The sequence below is a fragment of the Nesoenas mayeri genome (assembly GCF_963082525.1).
Source record: "Nesoenas mayeri genome assembly, chromosome: 8".
NCBI classification, from domain to species: domain Eukaryota; kingdom Metazoa; phylum Chordata; class Aves; order Columbiformes; family Columbidae; genus Nesoenas; species Nesoenas mayeri.
The window spans coordinates 3,583,556-3,610,680 of record NC_137554.1 but is presented as its reverse complement, the minus strand read 5'-3'; the positions used below and the strand labels follow the sequence as shown (position 1 = coordinate 3,610,680).

Sequence of the window (27,125 nt, the reverse complement as noted above, 5' to 3'; positions counted from 1 at the left end):
ACATATTTGGGCATAAAGAAGAACTTTCTATCTTGGCAGAGAAACATATTGGAAAAAAATCAACTCAGAAAAAATACTCATTGAGGAACTGTTTATGGAAGAAGCATGAAAGAGGGGAGGAAATCCCTTAGATCATTTACCATGATTATTTTTTTTTTTTGCCTTTTGTTCATTTTATAGCACCATTGTCTTTTGTTTATTTAGAAAGACTACACAAGGTACTGAGTAGTAAAATCAAACTATCTAATTCTACAGTTTATTATATCTGCTAAAGACATACCAAAGGAAAGGCTTGGAAATGAAAACAAGAATAGTAAGAATCGGAACTGAGAAGGTCTTACCAATGCAAGAGCAAGCCAAAATTTTGACACGCAGAAGAAGGGCTGAGTTACATAATTTACCAGCAAAAGAAAACTCTAAGTAGAAAATGACCAGGAATTCATCTAGAGGTTGATTACGAGAAAAAATATGTTAATTTTAGTTCTGAGGGTCTTCCCAGTACAGGAGGTCTGAGGAATTATCTGAATGTCTGGTGGTGAAATAGTAATCTTTATAAATGTTTGGTGACATCAGGAGAGAGAATTATCACTAAAGAAGAGATTTTCCTTGGCAGTAGGCTTCCTGAAGTGTTTCTGGCATTGTGTTTTGTTTTAATTACATATATTTACAAAGCACTGCATTTCTTGTGCTGCTATGGTCTAGCTAGAAACAAAGTGAGGAGTGTAACTTTATTTCAGATTAGGATACCAGAATTAAATTGCAATATAACTAAATTGAAATTAATAAAATTGAATTGAATTGAAATTAATTGAAGTCTGCTTGTATTAAAATTGTATATTAATTAAATAGGGTACTTTTTCTTTCTTTACTTGGACATAAAATGGTGGCTTTATACATAAGTCTTTCCCATTTGAAAAAACAAATTGGCTTTTACATCATCACAGATTCAGACCTAACTTAAGGAGGTGCTACTGAAAGATGTGTATCAATTTCTTTCACTTTACCCTGTATTTAATAACAATGATTTCTGATAGCCCAGCCATTTATACTATTATCTTGCAAGGTGTACCAAAGCTTCCTGAGAGTCCCAGCTTCTGCCATCTTAGATGTATTTGCTTCTGCTTGAATGTGTAAAATAACGAAGAACCTAATTTTAATCCACATGAATTACTTTCATTAATTGATGATGACATATTTATTTGCAATTTCAGCTTTATGAACAAGATTTCAATAACTGTCATCATCTGTAAAAGGGCACCAAAAGGTTATTATCTTTACTAAGGAAGAAAATATCCACATACTAAACAGTTGCATTTTTAGGGAAAATTTTTTAATGACTTTGAATCTAATCAGTGTGTTTGGTATTTAAGTAACTATTTCAAAACAGATAATTCTAGATAAATATTATAATATGTGTATTTGGGAGGAGTTAATGTATACATGCGCTGAATTCTTTCTATAAATATGCAAAGCAAAGGATTATGAAGACTTTCAAAAAGCACTTTGGCTGGAAAAGGTTATTCCTTTTGTAACATGAGTAACATTAGTTGCAAAGACAGCCTCTGACCGAATTCCTATTGAGCCAATGCGACCTCTCATTACTGCACATCTCACAATTCTAACCTCCTGTCTGTCCTAAAACACACAATATTACCACTCCAGGAGTCTACATGTCATAGTAAACACCTTGAAAAGGGCATGCCTTCGGAAAGTCTCAGATATAGCAAGTGAAGCATCACTACAGTTGTCACTTCAGCTCAGCATGAACATTTATATCCATGTCCTAAGAATATGGCTTTGATTTTTCTACAGTTTCTGTTAAAATCTTGAATCACTATCTTCTCTTTAACTACACCTCCTGTATTCAACACACACAAAAGTGTATCAAGGTTACTACTTTTGTGTAAGAAAAAAGAATCCCACAGTATTTCTTTTTAATAACTGTTCTGCTACAAAATTTTATTGGTATCCTTCTATGTTCCCTCTAGAGGATGTAATGCACAAAAGCATTGCCACGGAACATATAAAATTACAAATGAAATTTATTGTAAAAAGTACAATGTCTTCTAGACTGGTGTCAGTATTTATTTCATTCATAAACCAAAACTGCAGGTATAATATATTCATTGTCAGCAAGTTCATGTGTGTAAATTGCCATCCAACAGTATTGACTGATATAAGACAGATATTGAAAAGACAATTTAAATTTACTCTTCCAAACATAAACTGTTCCACAAAAGCACTGTAAAAACTCCTTCAAGGTTTTGTGTTGTGCTTCACATTTATGGTTAACTACATAATTTGGTTGTGTCATAATCCACTGTGTTTGGCAATTTGGCATTAAAGGCCTGCAAAGCAGATTGGATCCTCACCACTTCACTGGTAGACAGTTTGAGTCTATGACGGAGCAAGCAAGAGAAGAGGTCTAGACGACGTTGACCAGGTGGAGAGAGTTTATTTACACGATCCCTTATCTCTAACAACTGCAAAAGTGCTGAATCCTGTGATCCCTGAGTATAGGGGTAGTCTAGCTGCAAAATCAAGTCCCGAATTGCTTCTGGGTCAAAGTGCATGCTGTAGCCAAACACTTGAATGTTGTTGATTTTCATGTAGCCCAGATTTCTTGAGGGATCAATAAATTCCAGAGGTTCATAGTAGATGCTCTCATTGCCATTTGGACCATTTGACTTTATTCGACTCCTCAAATAAATGTGTACAGTTTCAAAAAATGTCTTCCACTTGTTGCCCAGAGTCAGCGTCCAGTTATAACACTGAAGGGGCAAGTCCAGTTTAGTCCGCTCCCAGTCTGGGAAATTATTTTCATTCACAGGCATAAACCAGCTCTCAGAGTGGCTGCCCCCAAAAGGGTTAACATAAACAGCAAGAACGGGCTCTAAGGTGCTGTTTTTAGTTAGGCAAATTTGAAGAGAGAGGCCCAGTATCATATGGACCAGGCTGGACTTGTACTTGTTACTCTTAAGAGTAAGGAGCATTCGCTTGCGCCAAGAAGGATCAAACCAGCTGTTGAGGCGCATGTCATTGCTGATGAAAATGGCATGGACCTCAATCCTCCGGTCTGTCTTCTGCAATAAATACTTCATTTCCATATCCTGAAGGTCAGTCTCGAACCCAATGTAGTGCTCTGTTGATTCGGCCACCTCGGGCTTGCAAAGCCCTTGGCTCAGCATGTAGCCGACGTTGCAGCTCCCGCAGCGGGTGCGATTGTCAGGAGCGCAGCTCAGGCACGCGGAGCCATCCCCAACCGTGCAGGGGAGGAACCCATGGCAGGCGACCTGATCGTTAGGGCAGGTGCATGTGTGAGTCTCTTCGGAAAAGCTTCCCAGGAGGCCGTTTTCATTGCAGTAGAGAAAGGACTGGATGCGGTTGAGCCAATAGTTGGAAGATCTGCAACGTGAAAATAATGTATTTTAACACAAAGAGAGACCTGCACACAATAAATACAACCTTGTTATTTTATATGGGAAAGAGGAAAATAAAGCTGTTTTTAGTAGCAGATTAAGGCACTAAAGTCAGATGACAGCATCTGCTGTCACATAAATACATGTATAAATTGCCTTTTAACAATGCAAAATCACAAAAGAAAAGATTCCTTATATACTCATAAGCACAACGGGAACATTTGGTTCATGTATTTGTTCTCATTGCACCTCTGTCAAGGAAGACTGACAAAGAGCCGTTTTTCCCTAATTGTCTTCAAGTTAACATCTTGAAATTCTATGCTGTTGAGATTATTTTTCCTCGTACTATTTCATCGGAGAGGTGCTTTGTATGTATCTAAGTCTGTGTAACTCTGTACCATCTACTTCATCATGAAGATTTTTGTAAGCTTGTAAGCTTTCTTGTTACTGGCTGGAACTGCTTTGATTTATAGACTGTGAGCCAAAATGGTTTCCTGGAATAGCAAACAGGACCATGCACACCAGTAAGACAGGTTCAGTCTTAATTCTTTAAAGGACTTCCAGTAGGACAATATCCCTACAGGAAGCCATGTGTGAGAATGCTGTGTTTGCTTTTCATATTTGGAGGTGAAATTAAAAGATCACTTTAATGTTCTTGCCATCTCATTTTAGTTTCGCTATAAACATCAGTTTATGTCCTGCATCACACTGGGAAAACTGGTGCTGAAACCAGCAGTTAGGCTGATGAGGCACAGCCACTAGAAGGACAATGGGAACAACAGGGTTGTATGGAAATAGTCAAGAGAAAAATTATCTCGTTTCTTTGTCTGTGTTTTTCAGTTCTTAATAATTCTAGTAATGCACAGTTTCAAGAACTTGTTTTGGCTGCTGCAGAGTCAGATTTATTATTGCCACATGAATGACCGTTTATACGGTTCCTTCCCTTTTCATTAATTGTTTAAAAGACAAAAATGCAAGAGTCTCTTTTACTGCTGAATTATTTTTTTGACATATCTGAATTTGTCTTAAGCATTGAATAATTCAGAAATCTTTTTTTTTTTTTTCCTGAACTATATATATGTTAAGTAAAATGTTAAAACTAAAAATCTATGGCATCTCAAAGTCTGAAACAGAAACATGAAAATAAAGACTAGTAAAATTACACAATTAGTTCAATGTATACTTTGGTTACTTTGTTTGTTTGTTTGTTTGTTTTTTCTCTTTTTTTTTTTTTTGGTTAGGGGAAGGAATAATGTTTGTTTGTTTGTTTGTTTGTTTGTTTTTAATACACATATTGTCTATTAGTATTTTCCAGAAGTATGAGCAAATATTATAACATTCAGGACAAGAATACCTAAACAACTTTCTTCTCTATGGTTATTTGAAAATCAGCATTAAGCAAAAATTTTGGGGCAAGTTTATTCCTTCATTCCCTGATTAAAAATCATAATGTCCGTTCTACAAGCAAGGTCAATGTCACAATATAAAAGTCACTCCGAAACTGAGTAGAACATTAAAGCTGTTGCTCTCCCAGGTGGAATGGGAAGTTCCTGTGTACTTTCTCTTTTTTAGGAGTAGTTACATTTATACAGTCCTAAAATTACATTTGCCCCTTCGAAGGCAACTGCAAGGCTGATGTGACCTCCAGTGAAATGAGTTTGACGCCCCTCCAATCCAATTGCATTGGATTATGCAATTTGCTTCACAATAGCCTTCATAAAGTTTTCACTTTATTTTGATTTGTCACCTTGGACAGATAATGAGGCAGATTTCAATAACATGTCATTTGCTTTTTTAATCTCCAAGTTTTCTGCTTGTACTGTTACTACCAGTTGGTACCACACGACTGCTGTGTCAACCTTAAGTGTGTTCAACAGCTGATATTAATTAGGTTTGTAAATGTGAATTTTAGCATCCTCTTCCACTTCTCCTGTGAACAGAAGTCCATGCCTTTGAGAAGTTTTGTCATCTATTAGGAACACATTTCCAGAAAACCTCATTTTGAGTAGACCAACTCTGATCTTACAGTTGTGGTTTTGAATTAATCTTAGTAGAGGATAAATATTTGAAGACTTTCTGTAAAGATTTTTCGTGTATCACAAAATGTCATCCATAAAGATTAAATCTGCTTGGCTCACTCAGACAAAACATCAACTGTGTTCATAGCATAAAGGATATGTTTGCATGATGTATTCCAGTCAGAAGAAAGCTAATGGTACCTGAGCTCCAAAGTGGAAGAGATTCACATGACTATGTTAGTATTTCAGCAGAGATTACTAGCCTGGATTTGATATTGTGCTAGTACGGAAAAGAAGTTTCTGTACAGTTTGAAGGTTAAGCTCAGGCACAGATGGCTATGAATTTTTTGAGTTTATTTTTAGATATTTTCTGATAGATTTTAGAAGTGAATATTTGAATATTTCTTTACTGATGTGTATTGGGCGTCACCGGAAAGATTTTGACAGTGGGGGACAGGCACAGGAATACCTTCTGTGAGAAGAGGCCAGGGGCCACCCCATACCAAACACAGCTGGTTCCAGATAGATCCATCTGTTTCCAGACAGATGTTCTTACCTTGACACACAGGATTTTTTATTTTATTTTCTTCTCCTTTCCTATTAAAGAGGGTGGGTGAGTGAGCAGCTGGGTGAGTGGGCATCTGTCAGCCAGCCTAGCTTAACCCATCACGTAAGGTAAGGGAGATAATTTATAGATTCAATTTGATCCCTGTTACATTTCATCTGCCTTTTCTTCCCCTTAGATAAAGTGGGTAGGATATATAATATTACTGCTTATTATTCCGCTTATTATTCGGCATTGAAATAAGTGAAAGAGTGTTCTGCACATCCATTTTTCCACATAGAAGGGGTTTGGGGAAATGCATGGTTAGATGGGACAAATATCTGGAATGGAGAGGATGCCAAGCAAAGGAAAAAAGAGACATCATGGCTTTACTGTAGACTGATGAAGAGAAGGGAGTTTGGAAAACAGGGGAGGAATTCTCTTGGTCCATGGAGGTGACTGAAAGGCAAATACTTGATGAGGAAGATGGCACTGCTGGAAGAGGAGAATTTTCTATTGTTAGAATAAGCCTAACTAAACCAGCAAAATTAATTTACTGGCAAGGGTTGATTAGGTTTGGGTTACTCACTTCTCCAGCCACAAGGTCTTTAAAATATTTTTCTTCCTTATTAATGATCTTTAAAATACTTTTCTTCCTTTTTAATGATCTATTCTACTGTTTCTATTACTATAAGAAACAAAATATGTAATGTCACATTTTGTTCTTTTTGTTTTAATGAGTCTACCTTCCTTTTTTTTTTTTTGTTAAGAGACAGAAGCAGCAATCTGAAAGCCTGCATGAAATGACATAGCTGCACAATTAAGTACGTTTCCATTCTAAAACTTAGTTATCAGTTTATTCAGCTTATCTCTGTCCATGGGTGGTTGCAAGGAGACCAAGAACTTTAGAGGGAAGGAGGTGGAAGGAAGTTTTCTCCTTATTCCAAATAAAGTTCAAAACAATAACCTTCTAATATTTTTAACTTATTCTGATTTTTTTTAACTTGATTTTACCCAGAGAGATACGAAGAAGTTCTACTTGTCTTTGATCACTTTGCAAACATAAATTCTTTTTTTAAAAATAAAATCAACTGCCTTAGCTGATTTTTTTAAAAAAAGTTGTCAATAACAAATACTGTTATTCTTTGTAAATTTATTGCTTTCACTTGGGTAAATTAACTAAATTAAGTGAAAGTACGTAAAACATCAGCAATATCTACTTTATTTAAGCCGCTCATCCGTAATTAGACAAATTCACCCTGGAATATCATTCTGAAAGCTTTCTTATTCTCTTAGAAATAAAAGATAATTTAAAATTGTGGATCCTGCCATGAAGGGAAAGGCGTGGTCAGAAGCAGATGCCTCCCATGGGTCAAAGCCTGGCTGAACAGTGGTTGAAAGCTTCCTTAACCACGTGGAGGAAGCAACATGACCACAGGTTCAGACCTTCATGGGGGACTTCAACCATTCCAGCAGTGATGTAACAGGTGGGGTTAACACTGAAGGACATGAAGAATCTAGGAGAGCAAAGAAATGCATTGGAGATAGATTTTTGTGCAGGTATTGAACAAGCTGAGTAAGGGAGATGGTCTGGTGGAACTGCTACTCATAAATAGGGAAGAACTGGTTGAGGATGTGAAAGCTGATGGCAGCCTTGGCTGCACTGGATGCAAGACAGTCAAGTCAAAAGCTGCCCAGAGGAAAAGGACCTGGGGGTGTTGGTGCCAGTGGCTGAACATGAGCCAGCGTGTGCCCAGGTGGCCAAGAGGCCACCAGCATCCTGGCTGGTCCCAGCACTGGTGTGGCCAGCAGGCCCAGGGCAGTGACCGTCCCTGTGCTGGGACCTGGGGAGGCCAAACCGCCAATCCTGGGGGCAGTTCTGGGCCCCTCATGCCAAAAAAGGCCTTGAGGTGCTGGAGTGAGTGGAGAGAAGGGAATGGAGCTGGTGAGGGGCTAGAGCACAAGTGTGATGGGAGCGGCTGAGGGACCTGGGGGGTTCAGCTGGAGAACAGGAGCTGAGGGGAGACCTTCTGATCTCTGAACTGCCTGAAAGGAGCTTGGAGCCAGGGGGGTCGGGCTCTGCTCCCCAGGAACAAGCGCCAGGAGCAGAGGAAACGGCTTCAAGTTGCACCAGGGAGGTTGAGGTTGGATTTAGGAACAATTTCTTCCCCAAAGTGTTGTGGGGCATTGGAACAGGCTGCCCAGGGCAGTGCTGGAGTCACCATCCCTGGAGATATTTAAAAGTTGTGTAGACAAGGCTCTCAGGGATGTGGTTTAAAGCTGAACTTGGCAGTGTTAGGTTAAAGGTTGGACTTGATGATTTTAAAGGTCTTTTCCTTTCTAAATGATTCTATAATTCTATGATTAGGTTTCCTTTTTCTACTATTTTAGGTCAAATTATTCTTTATTTGTCTAAGTTATTTGTCTCAACTAGTGTTTGTTTGTCTAAGTACTCTATGCAAACTTGAGTATAACACTCCGAGTTCCCCTTTTTCATTATTCACCATTTGAGATATTGAAGATCTACTCCTTGCTGTGATACCAGAAAGAAAAATGCTCATCACTCTGTTATGGGACTTCATTGTATCCTCCTATTGTTTCATTGTTTTTCAAAGTTGGGTTGATATGTGGGGGTCTATCGAAGTCACTAAGGAAAACTCCTATTTACTTTGATAGGGACAGAATCTGAATCTCTGACTATAAGATCCTCAAGTCCATGTTTAAATTAATAAGAGGCTTTTCTCAAAATTTTGTACACTTTTATTCTTTTCTTCAGGCATAATTAATTCTTCTTACTTTATTCCCCACCACATTGTTCTGTACATATTCCCACTGTTATTCTACCTTTAATCAGTTTTATTTAATCATTTATATTCTCATTGTGTTAATGGGGGACTAGTGACAAAGGCTGCTTATCTTGAGCAGTTGCTTCTTGTTTATAGAAGTTAATAAATAAATTAAGACAATTAGCTTCTATGGGAGAGTTGAAAGAGCTCTCCAATTATTCTTTTAATGATACTGCAAACAGTATTATTTGATTTGGAAAATTATATTTACTGGCCTGATATGTCAGTTTTCCAAACACTGAGATACAGAACTTCTGCCTTCCAAACCTAGTGAAACCAGCAAAAATCTTCCTAGTTACTTCAGTGAACGTCAAAACAAGATAAGCTGCAATCAAAAGCTATTTTGGGTGAATCATACACTTGAAATCACAACTTTACTTTAGAAATAAAGTAATATTTCATTTAACGAAATAAAATGCCTGATAAGTAGAGGATACTTCTTATCAAATTATAGAATGAATCACAGCTCCATGGAAATTCTCTAGAGGTTTTTAAAAAACTTTTTACTAATATTGAGCCATTGAAATTAACCTTTCGAAAGCAGCACAAAATTACAAAATAAGTGCTAAGTCCAGGATGGCAGTTCCATGAAAATATAAATATTATTGATTTTTCTGTTCCACAAATTTTATCAATTCTTAAAATTTACTGGGAACCAGATTGTTAACTAATTATGGTTTAATAACAGCTCCACATTCCTATATTCAGTCCTTTTCCTACTATACTACAAGACAACCAGGCTGCTGTTGCTGGATGATGAGACTTTTTCATGGCTGAACATTTCGTTGCATAGGATGCACTAATTAGTTGGCTACCATGCTTTCAGCTGGAATACTTACAGGGTAAAGAAAGCCTGGCATATAATCTCACATTACATAAACATGATAAAAAATAGGATAAACCTGTGAAAGTTAATGTATCAGTTAACATCAGCCAGGTTTCTGATGATAACTGCCTCAATGAGAAATATAAATCTGAAGTGTTTTATTAGTTGAAATAATTCTATATGAAGTTGTACTGCATTACCTCTTGATGAAAGGCTCTTCACTTCTTAATTCTAAAGAGTATTTCAAGTATTTCACCCCCTTTGGGGCGGAGGGGGAGGGGGACTATGAAATAAGTTTGCTTTAAAAAAAAATTATTTGAACAATAGCAGTTGCAAGTTTAATCCAAAACATGTGCTTATGTTTGTTCAATACACTGTAACATCAAACATAAGATCAAAGCAGTGTGGTCACCTTATGTAATAGCTGCAGCAGGTATTTAATCATGATACGACACTTTTACCTCTTTCTCTGCATCACTAAGTGCTTAACATCTGTTGTACATCAGATGGCTCAGTAGCAGATGATGAGTACTCAGTGAGGCAGATGCTAAGTAAAAAAATGAAGACAATTTAACAAGAAGTGTATAGGCAATAAAATACCCATTACCTATTTTTCCCTCCTTTGGAGGCTGAGTCCAGTATAAATCTGTAAGGTGGCAACACCAAAGACAAATGCACTTAAAGGCACCTCTGAAATGTCCTACTCTTGATCTTGTGGGATCACCTCTTGGGAAGGACAAGTAAGACTCCAAGCACTTTGTTTCTGTGCTGTGATTCATAACAAGAACATTAATTGCTACTAAATTTGATAATGGTCTTCATGTGAACGCGCTTTTCTTCTGGAAATCGGGGTACAACTACCAGCCGCACAGTCACCAGAAAGACAGCGAGGGATTAAAAGAGTGATCAGTTTTAGTTTATTCAGCCTCACAAAATTAAATCAGTACTGCAAGCACCACTCAAATAAACATGCCCGAAATAATTTTACTGTGGCTCATGTTACAGGTACATCAGTGAGACTCTCAATGACAGCTGCAAATCCTGCTCACAAAGATGGTACACAGGAGTGGTGCAGCTGTTCTGAGTTCACAACTTAAAATTTCACAGCTGACTCCACCTGAGCCAGATACTTTAAACTGATCTAAATGTCTGGGCTGGCTTGGTGGCCCATGGTGAAAAACAGGCAAGTGACTGCGAGGTAAGGAAGGAGTATGATACCTTTATAAATGCATATAAAGGAAAGCCTCTGCTTAGAGGGATGCCTTTCCTAGAAATACCCCATCAGCATGCAGAGGAAGGACATTAATTAGCTATGAAATCATTATGGAAGTGTTAATTGTTTATCCTCTGGTGCTCATGCCACCATTCCCCACCCTTCTTAAGGTTTGTACTGTATATTTTGAAGCCAATACTGCATATCACTTTTAAATTACATATAGACTTTGTATTATGAGAAGTAGAGGAATTAAGCCCCTATATTAAATCATATAAACCTATGGCACCACATAGAACAAAACCGCCATGAGTTAGCTGATATTCCTGACAAACAATATTTTTACATTACAATATTTAATGTTTCAGAAGATAATTCTGCTTAGCCTGTTATGAATTTATTTACAAAGATTCGTAGCTTTAACTATGCTAAAGTTGCACCCTTTTCATTCTTATAGCAAAGTTTTTCTACTATGAGACATTTCTGCCTCATACACCTAAGAATTTTTATGGAAAAAACATTTTAAGATAACATACCCACAATTTTTTTGGACACAGTTATTATCATAATGACCATTGTGCTATATTGAAAAAGGAATAAAATTGCTTTGTAGTACCAGCTATTTGTTTGAAGAGGTTCAAATCAAACATAAGTTTTTGAGAGCTTTACTAAATAATAACCTATAGTGCAGCAGTGATAAAGGAAATATCAGTAAAATTAATTAATGGTGTCAAAAGCAGAATGAAAGAAATCAGAGGTGTCAGGAAAAATAAAGAGTATTCATGTACAGGAGAAAGAAAGATGCCACACACACAAAAGAAAAAAAAAATATACAAACAAGTAAAAAAAAAACCAAAAAAACCTAACCCATACATTCATATGTTATGTATCTATGTATGTGTGTAGTTGTGTTACTGGTGCTAGATGAATGCAAAACTCAGCTTGAGCCACAGATTATCCATTAATTCAGTGGAATTTTAGGTAGACTTTTCCAGAAGTATACTGAAGGGTAATTATAGGAAAAACAAAAACAAATTTATCTAGATGTTTTGGTGACAGTCAGATTAACATGCCCCTTAACAGCATTAGAAAAATAACAACCTGTAACATAATCAGCTTTTTGTGTGTGAAGAAAAACTGAGGAAGTGTCATAAATTTGGGTAAACTGAAAGTAGAACCCCCCTCTACTTTTACAGAGATAGGTAAAATGAGGGCATGATAATGCCACATACACAACTGTACACAGTCACAGAATCACAGAACAGTTTGGGCTGAAGACACCTTCCCAGCTCCCCCACTGCTCCCCTGCCATGAGCAGGGACATCTTCACCAGCTCAGGTTGCTCAGAGCCCCGTCCAGCCTGGCCTGGGATGTCTCCAGGGATGGGGCATCCACAACTTTCCTGGGGAGCCTGTTCTACTGTCTCACCACCATCACCCTAAAAAAAATTCTTCTTTATGTCCAGTCCAAATCTACTCTCTTTCCCTGTAAAACTGTTGTCCTCTGTTCTGTCACTACAAGCCTCGGTAAAAAGTGTCTCTCCATCTTTCTTATAAGCCCCGTTTACATATTGAATCACCATATTGAGTCACCATCCCTGAAGGGCTGGACAGACGGAGATGAGGTTCTCAGGACATGCGGCAGGGACAGGGGTGGGGTATCGTTGGACTCGATGATCTTGAGGGTCTCTTCCAACCAAAATTATTCTCTAACTGCCCATAAGATCTAACAATGAATGGACTGAAGGGAAGGAACACTCTGGCTTTGGAGACTGGAGATAATTTCTGAGCTGGAAGCTTTCAAATATTTTGTAGGATAATAAAAAATCATGTGAAAGTGTAATTCTTAGGGTAGCTCTAAACCTTACTAAAAATGCAAAAAAACCTGTGCTGATGAAAGCATCCCAAGTTCTAATTGTGATGAGGGGCAAATTTGGATATGGAAATAGATTAAGTGCCAGAAAAAAAAGAGCTATAAATTGTATGTTTTTCTGAAAGTAAACCTTACTACTACATGTAAAATCACAGCCTCATTAACAGCCAGTAGCCTAAAGGCAAGTCCATTATTGTATCTGTCAAACCAGCACAAGACCGTTATAGTTTCCTATTTTCCTACTGGTTTTGAGATAAGACCTCTGTTCCTATTTTAGGCGTCCTTATTCCCAGATACAAATAATTGAAATTAAAAAAAAAAAAAAAAAAAAAATTCCGATTCTGTTCCTGCAAAATTTGTTACAGCTCTAATTATGGAAGTAGAGAAAAACTGGATTCTGTTCCTGGCTTCTTCATGATCTTTATGTATGATCATGACTACGGACACATCACTTACTCTTTTCCTTTTATAGTGATTTAATTTTTTTCCTACTATTTGCCTATTTGGGTTATAAATTAAGTTGCCTCTAGACACTACTGTAGTATAAACAGCAACACTCTGTCATTTTCTTCCATTATGTAGAATCAAAAGAATTTCACCAAAGCAAGAATCTCCCAGTAAAGAGTAATGGTTTTAATTAAAGAATACAAAGCTCAGTCCTGTATTCATACCTCGCTTATCATGATATTAAATAAAATAAGACTCTGAGCTCAGTGTGCTATTTTTGTACTTTTTTGTGCTTTTTTTTTTTTCTCATGTTAGAACAACTGAAAAAAAATTAAAATAACTATAACTTTGAGCAGTTTTAATATAGGCACAAAATATGTTACAGAAGAGAAGTTTGGTTTTTTTGCTACCATGATATGTGAGGACGTTCTTAAATTTCTGAAGGAAAATTAAAGGCTGTCTAGAAAAGTTGTATCATGCTGTATTTTCAAAAACAGCATGTATTTCACCTAATAATGTTTGTCTTGTAATAAGATGCCACTTGTGTAATGGTCATAAATAGGAAAAATATTAATATAAATGGCCAGATGTTGCATGTAAATAATATAAATTAAGAGACAGTACAGTAATAATGCTTATAATCAAAGTATTAAGCAAATATAATTGTTCTTCTGACATTTTTGCCTTCCTAAAACAAACAATCCAACAGCCTGAACTACAATGTGTAATATTTCTGTACACTGATCTCCAAAGAAAGGAAAATTAGTAGAGATAGCTGAGGGAGAAGAACCAAAGTCCCACCTTAGGAAGGTGTAGAAATTTATTTTGGAATACATACAATGCTACAAAGATAAATTGATTTACCTTATAAAACTATTTTCAGTGCCCCACCAGGTGTTGAATGATTGCTGAGAGAAAAAGATCTACATATGGAATTCAGAATAATCCTTCTTGCAGATTGCTGAAACATTTGTACTTCCCACTTGTCAGTAAAACTCACTCACTTTGGTTAGAAAAACCCACAGGAGCCACAAGTGCTTCTGCTGTTGGTGGCAGAAGCCAGGACATGTAACACCTCTTGGTAACCTCTCCAAATTTGTTCTGACAGAACCACATGAAAAGGTGGAATTGTGAAATGTACCACCACTGAAATGGTTTTAGAGGCCATTAGCTCCTGTATAATACTTTGTAACTCTGTCAAAAAATCAAAGTTGTTAGGATATCTCACCAATATATAATTGAACTTTACTTTTTATTTTTCTTCTATGTTTTTCTGGACATTTTGTTTTGAAAACATAGTTGGGGCAATCCATTTTGTCCATAGTTTTATTTTCTGCATGAGCATGGTAGCTGTTAAAGTAAATCACAGATGCTGGAGTGTAACAGTGGGACTGCGTGCAAATCCCCTCCCCTTGAGAAAAGTATATAAGAATGATCAACTGCAAATCATATCTTGAAGAAATAACAAGTCTTGTTGCAAAGAAAGAACATAGTACTTTTGATACACTATTTATCTAGGTATCTAATCTCATTCTGTTGAGTTGATCTCCTCCTCATTATTGCATGCTTTTGTGTAACCATAATACTAAAAGTGAGAAAGAAAATCTCCCCATGCTGAACAGCTTCCTTAATACCATGCAATTATTATTTAAAGGAGTATAGTTTAAAAACAAAACAAAAGAAAATAAAATCAAACCCACAAATATTTTCATCTCTTAAGTTCTTCCTTAGGGAAACTACCATGCTGCTATTGGAAAAGATTTCTGAAAATTAACATTAATAACCGAAAGTGGATTGGAACAGACACAATTTCCTTGTAGGAAAAAAAAAAAAAAAAATCTGTTAAAGAATATATTCTCCTGACAAATGACATAGTGACATATAACATTTCAGAGCCAACAATAACATATGTTTCAAGAGAAATGTAGCATCCTTAACACATAGCTTTGTTTAGAAGCACTGTGGGATTCTGAAGAATCTGGAGGAAGTCTATTGTTAACAAGATGTCTAGTCTGCTTTCTACATATATTTATGTGTATGTATATACATATATAAGCACAAACTCCTCCTTAATACACTACACTCTCTCTGAAAGATTTATCTGTCCCTCTCAGAAAGCTAGATGCTTTCACTTAGGGGAAAAAAAAAAAAAAAAAAACAAAAAAAAAACCATAAAAGAAAAGCACTACGTAAATCCTCTGAAAAAGTCCTCCCAAACCCAGTCTCTAGGGCTGCAACCGAAGCAAGTGAACAGAGTCACAATGGCATTAGGGGCATGATGATTCTAATTAATGGAGAAGAATGGTAAAGTGAGATAAATTTGAATCTTTCACTGGGGACAGAGAAATTATAAAGGGTGTCCTGCACACAAGAAGCAGTGTGAGAATGACTTAAAAAAAAATAAAAAAGCACTATGCTGAATCATTGTAGTGTAACTTGCCAGTCACAGCCCAAACCTCGAGAGAAAACATGAGTACTGTGTGCTTATGTTACTGTTAAAATGCATTTCCATTAAATGGGGTTTCTGATATGAAATTTGTGTTGAAATGCAAGCAGCGTGCTGATTTCTGGGGAGTTACCTGGAGGGAAATTGCTGCACAAGCTGCAGAAATGTGCAATGCTGTCTTCAGTTATTACAGAATGAAATGCCATGTGCAACCACTTGCTGTGTTTTGCTTGATGTATTTGGATGTCATATACATTCATCTTGGAACCTATATGCATATATTGTACATTTACCTTGTACAATGTTGTACAACTCCTGTAGTTCAATATCTTTGTACTTTTAATGAGTTAAGCTCAGAAAGGACAGTTAAACCTTAAGACTGTGAAGCAAGTCATGAAACATGAAGAATTCCATAGTGATACTTTTTAAATAGTTAACTACTAGGGTAACAGCACTGCCAAGATGTCCCCAAATGAATTCCATCCATTCTTCTCAATACTCTACAAATAATATTCTACTTGCTATGGTATTTACAATAACAGTGACAACAGAAAAAGCCTGAAGACATCGTCCATATGGAAAATACCAACCTGCCTCAAGAGCCCTTGCCTTGAAGAGTTTCCAATCTAAGTGCAAAACAGACAAAAAATAATAGAAATAGAATGTAAGATGTGCTCACAAAGTTTTTAGAGATGACGAGGACAGAGGGCAGATAACTGCAGATCCACGAGATAAAGTACAAGCTTGGATCTTTAATATTCCCCCTGTCCTGCAGAGGATTTCCTACTGTGTACAGTGAATACCACTGAATAACAAAGAGTAGCCATAAAAATAGCCCTAATGTCCTCAGGCAAACACATTATCCACCATTTCTCCTGTTTATCTAATGCACAGTCTGTCTGCATGGGTTTTGGAGGTGTCTCTTACATGCATTTTGGTGGGTAAGGTGACTTAGCATTTCTATTAAAGGAGCATTTACAGGGGCAGAGAGATCTGGGGGGGATCTTTTTCAGGCTGCTTGCTATGGCACTTTCCCTCAGTGCATTAATGCTTTTTCCTTCGTCTCTAGCTGCTACCATTCTGTGGCGCTTTTGATTGACAGCAAAGGCAAGCGGGCTTGTCACCAGGAAAGTAAGCAGGGCTCCGACACAAACACTCTCACCTTGGTGAGTAATTGCATTGCCTCTGCAGCACAATCAGTCTCTGCTGGCAAGCGGATTGAGGAGCCCAAATCCACACATAATCCACTGTTTTTCACAAGGCCGCTTGCAGCTCGAATTGACATTACCGGAAAGTTAAAGAAAAATTGACCCTGCTCAAATGCTTCTTGTTGGTTTGATTTTGGAGTTAACTCTTAACAGCCAAGCACTCATTCACAGAATGAGAAACTGTATGTGATATAAGGAGTGCAAACTGCTGTTATTGCACTATAGTTCTGTCAAACATTACTATTACCTGAATGCTTATTACTGTCTTCATCTACTTAATTTACCTTGTTATGGACAAAAAAATTATAGCATCAATTGAATGGATCCCTTTAACTTCAGAGCATTCACAATCAACCACTTACATAGCACTAATACTTGTAATATCAGCCTGTAGCCCTGTTAGAAACCACATGCTCAACTAAAAGCTGCAGCTTAATGATACAATTTTTAAAATATTTACAAAGAACACCACTCATCCTTGCAAACAATAGTATGTTGCAAATGATCCTTATTTATTCAAATACAACTTGACTGAATTCTTTTATTACTATCTAGCAGTTTCCACTGGATATTTTTGGTTTCTATGGAAACCATTTCAATTTTTATTTTTCACGTGGGATTGAATTGCTACATAGACTACCAGTCCATGTGTGGATATTTGAACTCTTACATGAACTATCTATACCCTTAGGTCCAGAAATTAAGGATTTGTTGGGTACTAGTAAGACCACATAATTTCCCAGGATCAAATAATTGAGATAGGTGAGAAAATGTGAAACCTGAAGTGCCATGGAATGATCTCTGATCCCACTATATGCTGCAACTTGTGGATCTCAACAGTTTCCCAAATTCTATATGAAGAAGATGTTAGGATAAAAGTAACCATTACAAGGAGGGGAAGAAAGGGTTATTAATCTCGGTTGCTGTGGGAGAAAGCCTTGTTTGCTTGCCAAGGGGGTTATTGCTTTTGGTACCACTGATCTGCAATTTGATTGATTCTTTCTACTGACATTCCTTAAAATTTCCTGCTGAAGTAAAGCATGGTTGTCAAGGAAGTTGTTTTACAGACTTTTTAGATTTTGAACTGTTAAACATAGTTTATATTTTGGTCTTTTACAATGTGCACCAGGAAACAATGTCTGTGCTTTTTAGCCAGCTGCTATTCAGCTAATGCTATTAAGCATGTAAAGCACAAACCCATTAGCATGTGTTTTAAAAGCAACAAGACATAATCTGCCACCTGAAAATCGTGGTACTTATAGTTCAGGTAATCCTAAAGTCAAGTATGGTTCCCAGGCAGCAAATAGCAGCACTGAATTCTGAGGGGATACCTTGGGTAGGTAATTCCCATGCCCTTTGCTAAAGCACGAATCAAGACTTAGAGTCAGGGAGCTCCACTTGAGGAACAGAACCACTGGACCTCAAATAAAATGGAATCAAGGCAAAGGACAGATGAACAAAAAAGTAAAAGCCCTCTGTGGAAGCCTAGCTTTAGCACTGCCGCATCCAGAAGAAAAATAATCTTTTCCAAAAATCTCATCCTGTTCTGCAGAAAGTTACCATCTTCGTAATGCTGGAAAGCATTTTTTTTTTTTACTTTCTTCTTGACTACCTTTTAATTTCTAAATGTTTTTCATTTATGTATGATTCCCTTGGAATACAGAGCTACAATATCTTAAATAAACGCAGCGCTAATTATGAAGACCTTACACATAACAGTGACCAGATTTTTCTCTAAATATCACTGGGACATTTGTTATTCATAAACAAAAGATGCTCTACAAACTTTTTTTCTTGGGAAACTTGGCAAACAATGGGGCAAATATATCACTTATGTTGTGATACCCAGAACGATTATGAAAGAGCTTACTTATTTTTGGGAAAGGTGGAAGCAGCATGTTGTCCTCACATAAGATAGAAGGGGAGGGATAAAAGGTGATTTTTTTTGCCTATGCCTAGTTCAGATATTGGACATAGCAGCAATTATTTTTCTCCCTGAGCAGATGTCTTTCTCAGAAATGATTGATGGATAAGACCTTCTGCCCCCAAAACATGCTCTACCCAGGACCAAGAAACCCAAAGCTGATTCTAAGGGTCGTATGCAGTCACATCACAGAGAACTTAGAACTATCACTTCATTACATCTTTCATCCTCTTTCCTTGTCAAATACCGACCTTAAAACAAAACAGCAGCAACAACAACAAACACAAACAAACAAGAAAACAAATCATCCAAAATTTGGAAGTGCAAGCATTTGGGGTCCCTAAATCTCAGATTTCCCTGTACTGTATGCATCCACTGAGAGTCATCTTTTATTTATTTATTTTTCCTGAAACCAGTTCTTCACTCGTTTGCAGTGGAAACGACTCATAAATTTCCCATGTCCCACTCCCTTTTAGAGAGAATTTCAGACGATTCTAGTTAGCGTCAAGCCATGTTGAATATATTAGTCATCTGCATAATAAGTTTTCAAAACCTGTGATACAACAGTGATTGAGTTCAGCTGTAGAAATATGCAGCTCCTCTACTCAGGATCCACTACAGTGGAAGTGATTTGTGAAGATGTTTCAGACACCACTCATGATTCTCCTGGTTTGCGGCCGGAGTCCTGTAGGCTCTAAACAGTGAATCTAATTTAGTGCATGAGCACCACTTGTGTTCAGCATGACAATGACTTGCAAATACTTTTTTTAGATGAGCATGTGTGCTACATTTACAGGCTGAGGAAACCCTCTCCAATTAAAAACAGATTGTCCTTAATAGAATCTATAGGTGTGGACTAGAGTATCTGTCCTATTTTCTTCTGCAAGTTTTTTTTTTTTTTTCCTTTGTAACAAGTTTACTCCAACTGTTTTCTGCTTTATTGTCCTGATAAGACAGCAAATTCCATTTCCTGCCATCTGTTGCTACATTTGCAATTTTCCACTAGATCACTATAGTGTTTCTTTTTTTCCTCTTTGTCACTTTAGAGAGTTTAGGCAAACTGATTGTTCCATTTTTGACTTGGCTAACACTACCCTGATGGTTTGATTTAAGAAAAAAAAAAAAACAAAAACCAAAAAAACTAAGATTCTACATCATCTACATTGTGAGGAGATTTGTTGGTTTCCCAATTACATCTCTTCAAACTTACAGTCTGTTTCTTCTTAGATGTTACCATTTTGAAAGCTTGTTTTTTATTCAGCTTTAATGTGGTCTGTTGCATGCCCTATTAACTGCTTGTTTGTCTTAGCTGGGTCATTCCTTTACATATCCAAGAATCTGTAGAGGCGAAAGTAATTTTGCTGTAGTGTTGTTATAGTTATTATGTACCCATGTGGAGTTACGTTTGCTGTTTCTGTTTTCTGTTATTGCTAAATCTCCACATAAATGTTTGTCAAGCTTAAACCTCCTTGATGCTCTTTGGGTGATGAAAAACATCATGTGAAAATCTGTCCAAGAGGATGGTACTGTTAATTACAAGACATCTCACAAGAAAAGGAAGAAGCAATGAGTAGAGGTTCTGCTTTATAAATTATTTAAAACTGAGGGAGTTTTAGGGAAAAAGTGTGGTCATATGTAAACACAGAGAATTTCTCAAATATGTAAGCACAAATCAAACTAGGAGATGTGATACTTGCTAAGGATAAATCCTCGTAATTTTGTTTCTGGTGCTGGGACTTTTGAAAACCTCGTTGCCATTTAAGCTTTCTCATTTGGGACTCTAAAGAAGCCACTCTTCTTGCTTTTGTTTTCATGTTGCATGTTTTCCCACTTGGAATCTGAAACAAAGCAAGCTTATTTAGCAGTATTGTCTACCAGTACTGTCTGCAATTCCTTCGTTATTCCTGCCAACAAGTTATAGAAGTGTTCAGCTAATATCTACAAAAGTTGGCAAAGGATTAGAAGTATCAAAAACATTGAGTTCCTCTAAGTTTTATGAAAGCAAGAAGATAGTCCATAGGATGGAGATCCTTTTAAGTTGTGTGAGTCCAAACATTCTGAAAATTCAGGTGGGAATTCAATGAAGAGAGTCTAATTTTTTGGAAAAGAGCACTTACTAGTTTTTGCCCATACAGAACTGTTTTCTTTTAAAATCATGTGTTTTTCAGGCAAGAACTTCTTAAAAGAAAACAAAAAACAAAAAAAAAAAAACCAAAAAAAACCAAACAAAAACAAACCCCCAAAGATTTGGGGGAAAGTATTCTGATAGGTGCCTGATATATTTTAAATTGTGTTGTTGTAGAAGCACATCTTTAACAGATCTTCTATGAACACTGAAGTCGGTCAAAAGCCAAAGCCAGTGTCTCTGAAGTCATTAAGACATGTCACCTTTTCCCGGGTTAATATGCTTATGACAAATGAAAAATGACCACAGGACAACACTACTCATTGCTCATGTCAATAGCTTACTTGTTCTTTAATGTAGCGTAACCAGCTGTTGGGATGTTCAGAAACCCACCAGCGCTGTGCACATCCATTTATCAGAGGTTGCCAAAGAAGAGTTACAGTGGATATGTAAAGCTGAGCCATTTCAAGGGGGGATTTTCTTTAAAAATATCCTTGTTTTCACAGCCAAAATGGTTCTCTAAAGCAGTGTTTACGGTTTGAACAACTGGACTGAAAATTATTAGTTTGACGTATTTATAAAGCATGAAGAACAACAGTATTTTTTAGCCATAGAACAATGCTTTTGAGTATCTGTTTACATTATTTATCATTAAGATGGCTTTGCCAAGGTTAATGTATTTGTATTATTCCTTCTCATTGTCAGTTAAAGCAATACATCACCTATTATTATTTATTTCATTCTGGCCTGCTAAAGTATTTCTTATCAAACTTAAGTTTCTCCTAGGAGAATCTATCCTTGTAAGAACTCGAGGAACACAGTCATGACACTGCACTAATATATTGATATTACTAACAGTCTTCAGTGTTTAGCTTTAGTTTAAATACACAGTTGTTGCCTCACAAAGATATACAATACTATATGCTAAATAATAGGCAGCTGAATAAAGTTAATTTTCTATAGAAAATTACAGGTTTTGAAATACATTCAAAATTTCTTTACCGATTCACTAAAAGCTTAACATAGCCATGAAAAAATTGAAATTTTTACAATGAAGTATTATCTGAGGCCATGTCAATATCTTCTTTGATCCTTAACACACATACTGAAGAACACAGTGTTCAGAAATGTGGATTTAATTAGTACTACCCTTCAATTAAAAAGGAAGAAAAAAAAAAAAGAGGACTGAAATCCTACTCAGGGAATTTTATTTGTATAAAGGAAATTCAGAAAACTTTCATTTCTGTATTCTTAATTTTCTTTGTACCTGTATCTTTTTGATACCTGCCAGACCGAGAGCAAGTTGTTCTGTAGATAGGTATGATTGCTACTGCAGAAATCAAACTGAATCCTTTTCACTATCGGTACAGTTAAAATTCATTCAATTGTTCATATTTCATTAGTGATAAACTTATACTGCCTGACAAACAACAGAAAAAAAGAATGGGAGAGAAACTAAACAATAAGAATTTTCCCTTCTTGTGACTCTACTGGTCATAAGTAATAAAATCTTTGAAAAAATTGGTATTAATACAGGAAAATTTCATTTGTTATAAGAAGTATATTAATTTGGATAGTCTCTATAAAGAACTCTTATTCATATGTTGTGAGATCAGTGAGTATCTCCCAGCTGATGCCAACAACCCCTTAAATGAACTTTCTTTGTGAATGAGGTTCCACACAACATATAGCAGCAATTCTAATTCCAGGTGAAGTTCAGCAGAATTTAGATGGTTGCAAATTGTTGTCTTCTGATTAGTGGGGAATAAAAACCAGAAGTTGAATGCCTATTGCTGTTGAGGTTATTGAGGTGTTAGTGTACAGGTCCCACCACAGGTGCTGTCAGCACCACAGAAGCTCTGGGGCATCTCTTCAGGCTCAGACACGACACTGAAGGAATTTGCGCTTGATCCTTGGAAGAACATAGGCACAGTCTTCACACTATAGTAATGGTTTTGTGACTAATCCCTTCACCATGAAGTACAGTAACAACTATGATGCTGATACTCAGAGGAGGCCACAAAGTTGGTGAAGGTTTGGAGGGGAAGCCGTATGAGGAGCCGCTGAAGTCCCTGGGTCTGTTCAGCTGGAGCAGAGCAGACTGAGGGCAGAGCTCATGGGCTGCAGGTTCCTCAGCAGGAGCAGGAGGGGCAGAGTGAGCTCTGCTCTGTGACAGTGACAGAACCCAGGGAATGGCAGAAGATGTGCCAGGGAGGGTCAGTGGGACATGAGGAAAAGGTTCTTCACCCAGAGGTGCTGGACACTGCACAGGCTCCCCAGGGAGGTGTCACAGCCCCAACCTGACAGTGTTCAAGAAGAGACTGGACACCGTCCTCAGACACACCATGTGACCTGTGGGGTGTCCTGTGCAGGGACAGGAGTTGGACTCCATGATCCTGTGGGTCCTTCCAGCTCAGGACATTCCAGGAGAGCAGCAGTGCTCAGCCATCAGCTGCCTAGCCCCAGCTGGGTCCTCAACCTCTCCTCAGCCTACCTGGGCCACAGAAGTCAAGCAAACATTCTGTTCATGTACTTTCTCATGCCCAGCCAAATATTCACTTCTCTTCTGATATTTTCATAATGACCGCAGTGTCCCCTAAACAGCCTTCCAGTGCTTTATAGTCCTCTTCCTCCTTGAAAGGTGAATTCCACAGAGGAAGACTGAGTTTTTATGCAGTATATTTCCTTTTGTAAGAACATAGAAGCTGTTAGGAGTCCAATCATCATGTAACTATTCAGAAGTGCTATGCTACAATAATCTACTTTTATGGGAGTTTGGAAGATGAATATAAAATAACATAATCCCCAGCTGTGCTGTTATGTGTAAAGCCATCCCATTAATCATACTCAGTTTTACTTTACAGCTTAAAAGTGTGCAAAGTGTTACTGCCATCCAGGTGCCTTAGTACTGGCAGTTGCACATGTTAGCTGCACTTTAAAAGCTATCTTCTCCAGAAATTAAGCGCTCAATCTTTTCCTTTCCTCCAGTGGAAATGTTAATTCAGCACCTTCTGATGTCAACAACATATGCAGAACAGCCTAGAAATCTAGGTAAGCAAATGAAACCTCGGAAGTACAGCAGTTTCCATACCTGAATATAAAGTGTTGACCACATTAAAAAAAAAAAATCTATATCTATATCTCTCTCTATATATATATCAGTGATTCTGGTTTTTTACAGATTAGCTGAACTGATTTAGCATCTGTACTTTTCCATGAGGATACTGGGCACAAATAACAGTAAGCGGTCAACTTACATCATTGGGGGGAGAAGGGATTAGACTATTTGGGGTTCAAAAGAATGAATCCGTACTAGACTGATGTTGCCAATAAAGAAATGAAAATCTTATTGAAGTCTGGGAGAGCTTGCAGACATAAGAGTGCAAACAAGTAAAACTCAGATCCGCTCACTTTTCTCCTGAATAACATTGATGTGATGTTTGGTTTGAACTGTGATCAAGCAACTGAGTTCACATCTAAAAAGAAACATGTAATAAGGTCAGGAAGAGAGGAAACTACTGTAACTAACTAGTACTTTTTATCTGATAGTCAGAAACTCTGGTTTTCTACTTAATCATGACAGCAATACCTCAGATCAGAACCAAAGAATTGTTGTGAAATAGAGTTTTTTGTTCCAAAGCATGGAAAGTGCTATGACTCAGAAGGATTAATCTGTGATGTACCCTCCTAAAACAAAGCTTTTCAGAGTGCAAAAACAGAATCCACAAGCCAGCACAGTTATATATGTATATATATATAAAATTAAGAATAAAAGATTTGTGCCTTTTAACTTGTGTGCACAATCAATTTCTACTTGACAATTCTGAAGGAAAGTTGTACAGTTTTGGTTGAAGAGAGAGTTCTGAAAATTTTCTCCTTATTTTCATTCATGAAATTTCTATAAATGTGTGGAAATGATTTTGTGTGTGTAGAGTCGTACATTTTAACTATTTTAGCTATAACTAGGGATTATGATCTGCAAATATTGCAAGGTATTTCTACTTATGTTTACTATCAAAGCTAGACATTTAAACTAGGAATTAAATAAAAATTATGTGAGTTTCACACATGCAAAGTATCGGTTCCATTTCACTATCATCTTCACACAAAGGATGTAAGGGATGTAGTGAAAGCTCTTGAAAACTTCAAAGACAAAATAGATTAAAAGAGTTATTTTTTTGTAAAATATATTTGCAAGTTTGGGTGAGATGTGTGATCTCATGGACTGTGAGACTTGCAATGTCATCAACTTCACAACTGTGTGCCACCATTCATCTGAATTTGTCTATAGAGCTCTATAACCAGATGACTGTCTGCTATTCAGCAAAAAGCAGAAACAGGCTCTGGAATCATCATTTGCCAAGATTCACAGGTGCCTCCCGTAGAAAACTTCTTTATGAAGCTTCACTCCTCTGTGTCAGGACACTAATCTCTATTCAGTACAGAGAAATGTTGCCTTTCATAGACAGAGGATCTATTTTTATCTTTGAAGTTAATCCAGCCCCAAGTTGCAGCAACACTTAGAAGCACAGATGCAGATATTCTGTGTAGACTTCCTTTTAAATATTCATGGGTAGAAACCTGTTTCTCTACTTCTATCATTCAAAGCTGAGGATTCTGGCTTTTATGAACTTTTGCTCATCTCTTAAACCACAAGTAAAAGGTTTCCTCTCCAATGCAGTTGACATTATATCCAAATGTGGATATACAAAAATAAATAGCCTACATATGCAGCAGATGGTCAGTAGAAGAAATAAAAAATCACTTAATGTTGAACAACCTCACACCAGTGGCAAGATTCATTAAACCGTGGACTGGACTCAGCAGTATAGAAAATGCTACTCAGGCGTTTTGTGCTGTATTGAGGGCTAAATTGATTGAACAGAAAGTCTACACGCTGTCTCGGGATTTGCTACATTTGTCTCTACTCAGAGCTTCTTTAACTGAAGCTTTGTAGAGAAACATTAGGGACAACACAGTCAGCAGCTCAGGATCCATTTCACAGCACCCTGCTCACATCTTGGACTTATTTGCCAACTATCTCATTTATATTTATACTGTACCTTAGCCATCACTCCAGGAATTATCTAAACAAGTAGTGCTTTCTGCAGACAATACACTGATGAAGCAATCTACACAGATGGTAAGCTTTCAACTTACATTAAAAAAATCATCAGTTATTGTTTCCATTTTTTTCCAAAATTAAGGCAACTTTGTGCAAAAATGTGTGGAACAAGATATGCACAGTTTCAAGGCCATGATGCCCTTGGGTTCTTCCAAGATCAATTAAACAACTTTTTTTTAGGATTTCTTCTTAGCTATCAACCAGAAGTTTCTTAAATTTGTAAGAAAAAAAAAAAAAAGAAACAAACCCTAAATGAAAACTAAAACTAATGAATGTTTAAAATAATGATCTTGATTTCAGCTTCTATTGGAAATATTATTTAAGATAAAGAAGGCGAGTCTTAGGAAATATAATGAACACAGCCTAAGCAACGTTGAGAGAGATTTCTAATTGCTGTTTTTCAGATGGACATGCACTTTGAAAAGCTAATTTCTTTCAAAATTTCTTTTTTTAAAAAACAAAGTTTTACACATTAATTTTAATTGATGAAACAAATCCTGACATTTGGTGCACTTTCATATAATGAGGAGAGGTCTGAATGCATATTGAAGTCATTCCTGTCATATGGGTAGAACAGGAACTATTTTTTTAAGAATCTGATCAAAAAGCCAGATAATCAAAGGAAAATAAAAATAAGAAGCCTCTGGGTTTGTTTTGTTTTGTTTTTTAACTAAAACCTGGAGAAAATAAATGTTGTGGTAGATATGACAGAAGCTTCACAATGGGGATAAAAGCTTGATTCTCTGTAGAGATTGCATTTATTTTTAGCATTTCTTGAGTTTTGAACAAATGCATTCACTTATTATTGAAAAGTAGGCAAAGAAAAATTGATTCTGGGTAGAATTCAGAGAAGATTTCAGTTTGGTTTGATTTGGGTCACCTTCTTAATTTAATAACTTGACAATTGAGACAAGTCAGTCATTAAAGATAATAAAATAAAACTACATTATAAAATTAGCAAGTGTCACCTTCTGTCCGGAGTGCCAACAATTTTTATTACTTCTGCTCCTTGCAGTGCATAAGTCTTTTGTTTTATGTTTATAATATGTGCCTCCATATATGGCTTTTTAGAAAACTGGTAATACTATGATTGGGATAATTTCCTAACAAAT

The 27,125-nt window shown here is 36.8% G+C and overlaps 1 protein-coding gene across 2 annotated transcripts in view; it reads right to left on the bottom strand.

Moving 5' to 3' along the window:
• Nucleotides 1–2,288: 2,288 nt before the first annotated feature.
• Nucleotides 2,289–27,125, bottom strand: part of BRINP3 (BMP/retinoic acid inducible neural specific 3) — a gene marked incomplete at both ends in the record, with an annotated part of 211,652 nt that continues 186,815 nt past the window's right edge. For both annotated transcript variants that reach the window (XM_080348486.1, XM_080348487.1), the window contains one exon: nt 2,289–3,405. In XM_080348486.1, the coding sequence (XP_080204612.1) occupies nt 2,289–3,405 (1,117 nt within the window). The remainder of the gene's footprint in view (nt 3,406–27,125) is intronic.